Source organism: Lacerta agilis, chromosome 15, assembly GCF_009819535.1.
Source record: "Lacerta agilis isolate rLacAgi1 chromosome 15, rLacAgi1.pri, whole genome shotgun sequence".
In the NCBI taxonomy this organism is placed as follows: Eukaryota; Metazoa; Chordata; class Lepidosauria; order Squamata; family Lacertidae; genus Lacerta; species Lacerta agilis.
Genome location: NC_046326.1, coordinates 26,563,828 through 26,573,653, shown reverse-complemented (window position 1 = coordinate 26,573,653; position 9,826 = coordinate 26,563,828). Strand labels below are relative to the sequence as shown.

Below are 9,826 nucleotides of genomic sequence, written 5' to 3'. Positions count from 1 at the left end.
TTATGACTGTTGACTTTTCTATTGTTAACTGAATCTCTTATCAAAATGCATTTTATCCAATTAGGAACATTTACACACTAATGGGGGAAAATTATTGTTTGACACACCTACACATGCACATACTTTTTATATGCTATCTCTGCAGCATTGGAATAATAAAGATTGTCAGTTTCAGTTTTTCCCTTTTTAAAAGTGAGCAAATTGTGCTTATTGGAACAAAGTAGAGGCAAGATTCCAGGGCTGCTATTCATGCACAAAATGATCGTTTTGAGACGACTGGGGCAAAATACAGAATAATATTAAAGGAGATTAAACCCGTTATTTGGTAAGGCCTTTCAGTTGTTGAGGTAGCTACTCTTGGGTGTCCCCCTCCCCGATAAATTTGACAAACACCTGCCACTTGTCGTTTTTAAGGCCAGCTAAGTTTATAGCCGTCGATTAACAGCATCTGCTACATTCAGAATCAAAGAAGGAGAGGCTATGTGCCGTCTGCTGCTCCCATGCTGTGACTTACTATTTCCTTCTGCTATTTTACGAAAAAGCAGTGTAATGATAGAATGTTGTAAGTTACTTTACTCGGTTTCCAGGATTGCAAAGTACTGATTGTTGTCTAGTTCAGGAGTGTTCTGTCTTGAGGTAACATGGCACAGCTACTTTGGGACTTGACAGAGGGAGGTTTTGGCCAGTAGAAGCTGAAATTGTGTGTGTTTGAATTGACCCTGATTTCCTGGTTAACTAATTAAAGGATATTTTTCACTGGAACCTGACTGAGCATTTAACGGCCTATCTCTTCCAGTCCCAATGCCTAAAGCAAAAGTGGACAAACTTAGCCCTTTCCTCTGTGGTTTTTTGCTGTCTTTTTAAACCCACATTTGCTTGTCAGGTGCATTTATACCCCTGCCTTTCCACTGTTCATAATTGCTGTGGGTAACTTTAAAAAAAAAATCAAACAGAGAACAGTTGGCAGGTAAAATTAAAAGTGGATCAGTGCAGTAAAACTCCCCATCAGCCCAATAAGCTAAATGCTTCTTGGGATAAAAACTGTTCCAGCAGGTGGCAGAAAACTAAAAGAGAAAGTGTCAACTCCGTACCTTCCAAGCGCAGGGTTCCAGGCGTAATCTAGGAGTTGCCAAGGAGAGCAGGCCTTCTCCCACTCTCCAGCTGCTCACCTTCAGGATGTGCAGAAGAGCCTCTCCTGCAAATCTGAGGGCAGGAGACAGTACTCCAGGTATCCTAGACCTAAGCCCTGTAGGGCTGCAAAGGTAAAACTGCTTTTGTGAATAAACAGTAACTATTTTTTGGAGGGCACTGATGGAGAGAAGTTTTGAGTTTTCCCCACTTTCAGTGCGGTACTACAAACTTCTTACTTTACATACGCTGAATAAATAATGATGTGGGAAGAGGCCTTTATTTCTAGATTACATCGATGAAAACTGAATTGTTTTCTTGTTTGAAACCAAAATTAACTTCCTATGTGTATGCCTGCTTTGGAGCCTTCACAGTTGCTTCTGTTGTTAATATGATAACCTCTCTACAACATTGATGTTCCTTTTTATATTATGGGGAAATACAAAATCTTTCCCGTTTCCTGGTACCCTTCATGTAAATTCCCCCTGCCTCATTTTTTCCTATGCTTTCACCCACCCACCTCACCCCGTGTCTTGCAAGTGTGTAGGCATTTCTTCTCTCCACTACCAAAGCAGAGCATACAAGCATTTCCTCAAGGGTAAATATGTACTATATGTAAATCTCCCACGTGAGATCTGTTGACAGCTGCAACTTCCTTTGCCCACATGGTGTATGCATAATATCAGAAAGCACTTGTGTCCAGTTGCTTGGAAGAGAAATCTGTTGGTTGAGGCACAGAATGAGACGAATCACCTCTTTCCATGATGCATTTTAGGCTACAATACTTGATTGGACCAGGCCCCCGATTGAACTCTGTAAACTGCTGGTTACTTGCAAGGATGCACACATATTACAATGGGGGTTGCATCCAGTGCTAATCCTACTCTGGGTAGGCCCACCAAAGTTAATGGACATGACTAATTAATTAATTCCAATGTGTCTAGATGGGACTTAGTTGGATACAGCCCTTAAGCTGCCTTGAGGGTGAAGTGGAAAAGGGGGGTGAAAGTACTGCAAGTAAGTGACCTTGTGGAATGGGATGTGTATGGGAAGAGTTTTGCAGCCCAAGTGGCTTTTCGTCTCTTATCTGCAGAGGTTCGCAATGGTTTAGCTTCTAGGAACCACCTTGAATACTCATGGTTAGATGTCTCACTCCTTCCTATCTCCTCCCACAGTTTGCGGCTTGTGCCTTGCAGCTTTTGACTTGCCAGTTTTTCTTACTGCTCTTTCCCTTCATTTAATTCCTATTGCTCATCTCCAAAGCAGGCTTTCCTTTCCTCTTTCTCTGCTCCTTTGATTTCGTACAGAAACAGGACACAGGCCCCTAAAGCTGATTTTAAATCTCACACAGCTGCATAGGGGGCGAGGGCAGTCTTCTATTAGGCATCCCATCATCATTTCCTTAAACTTCTAAGAGTTAAAGCTTGAAATACAAGCTGTTCCCAAATGATGTCCCTCCTTTCCTTTAATTTCTCTGCCAATTGCTTGTTTCTTAGTTTTGGTGTTCCTCACCAGTTGAGAGGAATATAGTTCGGTTACCGTTAGCCCACTCTTTGTGTAGCCTGTTCTGGGGTGTAACTTCAACCCCTGGCCAGCAGTAGCAAGGCATACCCAGGCACATGCCAGTAGATGGAGCAGGAAAACTGCCCCTGAGCATTGCCAGCTCCTAGGCTGTCACAGTGAAGGGGCCTGAGTCAGGATGGCTGCTGTCACCTTATTGCAGTGGGACATTCACAGAATCCAGTGGTTTCTGTGCTGACCTGTTTCTGCTGGCTACTGCCAATTGGATTGATGCCTGTGGAAGCTTCTGCCTGGAAAACACCCTGATGTTGGGAAAGACGACAGAGGACGAGATGGTTGGACAGTGTTCTCAAAGCTGAGTGACCAAACTGCGGGAGGCAGTGGAGGACAGGAGTGCCTGGCGTGCTCTGGTCAATGGGGTCACGAAGAGTCGGACACAACTAAACAACAAAAGTGGGTCTCTGATGGCGGAAGCTGGCAGAGCTGGGTGGATGGGTGCCTTGCGTTGACTCTATTTAAGCCCCTCCCAGCATGGTGGATTGGGGGTTTGAATTGCTCTGCCCCATGTGCTTTTGTATTGGGATTCCTAAGTCGCAGTACATTTGTACTCGCGTACGGTACACACAGGTCGCTCCAGTGCATGGTTCAGGCATGCAACTGGTAACTTGACTCCATCCCTGAGCCATCGTTACGCATTGGACTTCAACATCTAGTCATTATTTGCTACCTGACTCTGGTGGTATTATCCATCATCATCAATTTTATTTGTATGCTGCCTTTACAAAGTTAAAACCATGTACAAGATGGCTTACAGCATAAAAAAATACATAACTACAAACATAAAGCAGTCATAGAAAATAAACAAAACATCAAAAAGTATGCAACCAAACTGAAAATTTTCCACATAAATCATAAGTGCCAAATAAAAATCCAAGAAATTAATAGCAACAACCTGCCCATCCCTAAACAATACCCAATCCCAGGATTCTGTCCAGCAGCCTCAGCTTTTGTAGCTGGAGTCAGGGCCCTGCCCTCCCAGGCCAGGTGGGAAATGATTGCAATGCAGAGAGCAGGTCTTCCAGGACTCAGCCAAGACGGTCCAGTGACCTCAATTTCCTAGTGAAAAGGAACCAAAACCCAAGGAAGACCTTGAAAACCTGACATGCAGCCGCAATCACATGCTGTTAATAGTATCCAGCATCTGATAGAGAATATTTCAAGTGTTCAAAGAACTTCCCATTGTTTCAGTGATCTGCACAACCATTCTGGAAGCCAGGCCATATCTTCATTCCCCCCCCCCTTCAGTATTGCAGAAGGGAGAATCTAGAGCAGGGGTCCCCAAACTAAGGCCCGGGGGCCAGATGCGGCACAATCGCCTTCTAAATGCGGCCCACAGATGGTCCGGGAATCAGCGTGTTTTTACCTGAGTAGAATGTGTCCTTTTTATTTAAAATGCATCTCTGGGTTATTTGTGGGATTTGCCTGGTGTTTTTACATGAGTAGAATGTGTGCTTTTATTTAAAATGCATCGCGCTTATTTGTGGGGCATAGGAATTTGTTCATATTTTTTCCCAAAATATAGTCTGGCCCCCCACAAGGTCTGAGGGACAGTGGACTGGCCCATGGTTGGAAAAAAATTGCTGACCCCTGATTTAGAAGCTTATCTAAATTTATCTGCTGTGTGTTTACATGGCAGAGATCAGATCCTGCCACTTTTTCTTGGCTACAGCTGTTTATATATCATTACTTGCTGTGGGGGTGGGGCTGTATTTAGATATGGTTAACAATAACGATACGTGGGTGAACTAAGATAACTTAACTTGGCCCTTGTTATGGCTGTTGACTTCAGACAATTAAACAAATATCTGACTCACTAATTTGGCTTGTGATTGACTTTCACTGCTAGTGAGAAGCACTTCCATTTGTGCCACCCCAAAACAGCATTTCCACTTAATATTTACAAAACAGTGGGGAGGTTTACAGGTGAAAACGGCCACTCTCAGTCACCCCACTCTGCTGTGCACATAAGCAAAACCATTATATATAGCAGGGAGCAGGGACTGGATGCTTTTAAAAGCACTTTGTCCATACAAATTTTCCTGTGTCTCCCACCTGTTATGGAGGCTGGAGAAGGAATGAACAGGGCCTAGCAGTGTACCAGAGACCTCCTGAATGTATTAATGCAAAAATACTGAACACCTAAAAGGAAATGAGACAAACACCTGTCTCCTGTAGCAACTGCTACCTTTTCCGGAGTGCCAGCTCTTCAACAGCCTTGGCTTTTTTTTTTTTTTTGCCCATGCTCATTTGTTCTGTAACACATTTCTTTGTTGCGTATTCTCAATGTGCAGGGTAATTCTTGATTATTGTTGTTTTGGGCTGCCGCTCCCAATGATTCACTCTTTCGTGTGCTCTTTGAACCTGAAGCCAGCTTGCTGGTTAGCACACTGCCTCGCTAAGATCCCACTGGGATTCTGACACTTGGGAAATTACTCTTTGCAAGAGACACGCGGTCGTGGGTGGGCTGTGGGGTTGATCCCATCGACAGCCATCTGAGATCTGTACTGATGAACTGATGAGCCTTTATTCTGAAGTGCGTGCCGCATAAGCCACATCTGCACTATATACTTCAGTTTCAAACCACTTAAACAGTCATGGCTTCCCCCAAAGAATCCTGGGAAACTAGCTTGCAAAAGCCCTGAAAGGCAGCAATATACATTGGTCACAGTCTTTATCACAGCCAAGTTCAGGAGCAAAACCTATTTAGCCTATTTAGGTGCTGGTGTGAGCACAGCCAGAAGAAACTTTGTCCCCATATGCACTATTTAAAGCGCGTTAAACAGTCATGGCTTCTTCCAAAGCATCCTGGGAACTGAGAGTTGTTAGGAGACTCCCTTGTCTCCTTGCGGAGCTACAGTTCCAGAGTTGTCCGAGAAGAGGGGATTGACTATTGAACTGCAACAATAGGACCTTTGCTCTGATCCAGAAAGGTTCTTCTCAGGGCCAGATTTAGGTTTGACGAGGCCCTAAGCTACTGAAGGTAATGGGGCCCTTTATATGTCCAGCTGTCCTTTGTCAACAACAAATTGTCACTGGTTTTTTTTTTTGTTACAGGTAGGTAGCTGTGTTGGTCTGCCATAGTCAAAAAAAAAATAAAAATAAAATCCTTCCAGTAGCACCTTAGAGACCAACTAAGTTTGTTCTTGGTATGAGCTTTCGTGTGCATGCACATTTCTTCAGATACCACTACTGGAAGGTATTTTTTTTATTTTATTTGGTTTTTTTGTGTTGAATCTATGCTATATGCAGGGCCCATTACTTACATCAGAGGTGCCTACACAACACAAAACACTGTTGCTGTACGTAGGCTTATTTTGTTTTGTTTTTTATCTTATATTTTGGAAATGTACATCCAGGTTTTTTTCCCCTTTAATTTTTTTGGGGGGCCCCAAGAGAGTGGGGCCCTATGCTTTAGCTTATACGTAAATCTGGCACTGGCTCTGCTTTGTAGGATCAGGCAGCAGGCCTGCCACTTTTTAGCATTAAGTTGTAAAACGGGCTTTCTTATGAGTATACCTGCTTTACCCTGAGCCAGACCCCACTGGTCCATCTCGGTTGCCTACACTGGCTGGCAGCGCCTGTCCACAGTTCCAGGCGGGGAATCTCTCCCAGTCCAACCTGGAGATGCTACCTGGGGGCTTGAACCCGGAGCCTTCTGCATGCCAAGCAGGTGCCTCTCTTCCTCACGCCTCCAGCCAATCGCCTGCCCCGCAAGGATGCCGAGAGAAACGGGGGTGGGGGGGTGGGGGGGAGAGAGACACTGACTTCCTGCTCAGTTCACCTGCCGGGAAGGCGGGGCCAAGAGGCCCAGGTAAATCTGGAGCGCGCGTGCGAGCGAGTGCGCGCTCTCCCTGCGGCCCCACCCTTGAAACTGGCTACCTGCGGCGGAAGGGGCGCCCCACAAGGAAGTTGCTGAGCGGGAGAAGAGGAGGGGAAGCGAGTCGCCCAGCGCCCAGGAGAAAAGCCCCAGCCAGCTGGGGAGAAGGAGTCGCCCCCGAGGCTGCAAGGGAGGAAGGAGAACACGACGCCTTCTCTTTTCCAAGAAAGTTGCTTTCGACTCGCCGACGAGGATTGCTCCGACCATGGCTTCTGGCTAAAGGCTCTCACCCCCCCCCCGCCCCTTCCCGCCGCGATTCTTCTTTTCTGTTTCCCTGCTTTGGACATCTCCAAAGTGGGGATTCTCTGGAAACTTTTCCTGCCTTGCTTTCCTCTCGCTCTCATCTCCCTCCCCGTCCCCACCCCCTCCATAAACTTTCTGTAAAAAAAGAGAGAATAAAGCGGGGGGAAATCTAAATATGAAGGATTACCGGCTTCCCAGCGAAGGAAAAATGAACATTTATCACCCACCTTCTGGGGCTACTTCGAAGGCGTATGTTTCAGGCCTAAAGTACAGCAATAAATTGGAGGTAAGTGGGAGATTTCGGGAGGGGGCGGGGGAGAGATTGGAGTGGATCATCTGTGTTCCCTTTCCAGATATTTTGGATCATTCCCAGAAAATTGTGCCGGGACAGGAGTCTTTGGTGGGCAATCTCTTTGCTGCTGTTCTTACCTTTTCCCCAAGCTGTATCATGAAAAGTGAGGACGTTTAAGAGTTAATGACCGGGCCAGGATCGGGCCCCTTAAACGGGTTTAAGGCGCGCGCGTTTCAGTGGGGCTTACTTGCGAGGAGGGTGTGTGTGTGTGTTAGGATGGCAGCGTTTCACTAGAAGGGAAGAAAAGAAAGATTCCTCCTTTTAGGGCTAGGCGATTGTATCAAGTTTGGAGGATGAATTGCCTTGAGCTTGTATGGCAGGAGACAACTGGAAGGGACCGGCCATTTCTGTGTCCGTCCCTCAGCCTTGAAATCATCTCTCTCCAAGAAGTGTTAAAGCCTCAGCCTATGCATGTTCTGGAACAGAGTAAGGCAATTGTGTTCATACAAGCTGGCTTTTGGTGGCCAGGGAAAGGGCAGAACAACTTTTATGATGAAGAAAGAAAGCCATTCTATGGCCTTGCAAAGGATGCCGAGGTGCCACACTTAAGAGCTCATCCTGGTGCCTGACATCTTCTTGTTTTGAAGTAAGCAGTTTGGCAGTGGACCGTCTTGGGTGTTTCCCCCATGTTGGGTGGCCAAACTTCCCCAAATGCAAAGAGGTGTTTGGTTTTTTGTGCTGGAGATTTTGAAAAGCAAAACTTGATGTCGGCGGCTGTGTGCTCAGCCTTGGATTCCATTTTAGTGGAGTGTCAAAAGCAGATTGTCCTCCTTTCTTGGTCAATTTTTTCAGGGTGGCTTTAAAGTGCGGGTGCTGTAGATTAAAAGTCGAGGTCTCCGCTGTGGATTTCTTTCCTGTTATGCTCTTTTGTGTAGCGCCGAAAAGGGTTAATTTACCGTCTCTTGTTAAGGTCAGAGGCCTGTCTGTTCTTATTCAAGTAGACTTTCCAGTTGAGCCAGTGAACTGAGGACACCCGGCTGGGTAGCTGCTGCCTCCCCGTGGGTGAGGTCTGTGGAGGCCTCTCTATTATGTGGGAAGAGTGTGGGCTTTCCTTAATTAAAGCTAATTCCGGTTCTAAATGTGTAATTTTTTAAAATTAAAACTTGAACTTGGCTCCATTCAACCTTGCTCTTAAAATGTGCTGCGATGAGCTGGACGAGGCGAAACATACTCTTTCCATTTGATCAGACTTTTAAATATTATTGTGGATGATAAATGTGGAAGCTCATATCTCTCCTCCTTGCTTAGAACTGCAAGACAAGCATGCAGGGCCAGTTCCAGGTGGGTTTCTTTTTCTTTTTGTTTGAGGGGTGGGGCTCAGTAAAATCACCCACTCAAAATGGGGAGACTCAAAATGGCAGCTGCCCAACCTAATGGTGGGAGGTGGCAGCAGCAGCAGGGAAGATACCTTTAAAAAATGGGGAGCTGCCATCTTGGCATCACCACGATCAGTATCCCTTTACATTGGATTCCCCCCGCGCCCCCCCCCCCACAGTGGAACAGATAATCTTTTCAGAAGCCTCACTGAATGCCTCTGGTTTCCTTTCTCCTCTTCCTTCCTCAAAACTCCTATTGCTGTTGGCAAACCTCCCCTCCAATACACAAAAGCATCCCAGAGGACTGCAGCAGCTGAGGTACATCCTCTCTGCTTCTTCTTTCTTAAAAGCAAGCAACACACCTGTCCAGATACTGTAAAGTCGATCCCTGTGGCCTGAATGAATTGTGTACCTGAAGCAAATTTGTGTCGATGGCTTGCTGTTTTGGCATAACCTACAATCAAATGCTATGCATATTTTACTCAGTAGTAGACCCTACAATATTCTAGGGGGCTTGCTCCCAGATAAGTGTGCAGCCTTACTGCACGATCCTAACTGGGTTTTACTCAGAGGTAAGCCCGGCTGAGCTCAATGAAGCTTGTTTCCAGGCAAGCGGGTTTAGGATTGCATAATATGCAATGTATGAAGTGGCTTTATACCGAGTCAGACCAGTGGTTAATCTAGCTCAGTAGCGTCTGCACTGACTGACAGGGGCCCACCAGGGTTTCAGGCAAGGGAGTCTTTTCCCAGCCTTAACTGTCGATGCTGGGGTTTCAACCTGGGGGCTTCTGCATGCAGGACAGATGATCTACCACTGAGCTACACTTCCCCTCCCCACCCCAAGCTGGAGCCCTTCCTCCAACAGGAATACATACTTATTTCCCCTGCTACTTCCCCCCATACTTTAGGAAGAGGCTAGAAGCTGTTCCTTTGCTTTGATCTTACTTCCTGTCTCATTCCTGACTGCACTTTCATCATAAACTTGGAATTAGCTTCAGTTCTGCTTTAAAAAGAAAAAGAAAAAAAGATGCAACATTAAATGCAGCTCAAAATGTTGTTCTGCATACCAGCATAAAGCCAGGAAGGGTCTCATCTCTACAGCACAATTTATATTATAACATGATGAACAAATTCAGCGTGAGATTTTGCTGAAACCTGAAAAGGCCAACTTGGTAAAAACATCCTTCAGGCTTCAGTATATTGAGAGAGAGATCTCTGTCTCTCTTTCACCCCCTCTCCAGTTTGTGCTCTGTGATGGTGAGTCACTGAAGAAGCAGTGATGTAGATCCTTCAGCTTAATGACTAGGGATGTTGACACTTTCTTTTTTC

The 9,826-nt window shown here is 45.8% G+C and overlaps 1 protein-coding gene across 1 annotated transcript in view; it reads left to right on the top strand.

The window, feature by feature from the left end:
• The first annotated feature begins 6,851 nt into the window (after positions 1 to 6,851).
• ST14 (suppression of tumorigenicity 14) overlaps positions 6,852 to 9,826 on the top strand; it is a 37,512-nt gene continuing 34,537 nt past the window's right edge. The window contains exon 1 of the mRNA XM_033171813.1: positions 6,852 to 7,115. Within this exon, the coding sequence (XP_033027704.1) occupies positions 7,005 to 7,115 (111 nt within the window). The 5' untranslated portion in view covers positions 6,852 to 7,004. The remainder of the gene's footprint in view (positions 7,116 to 9,826) is intronic.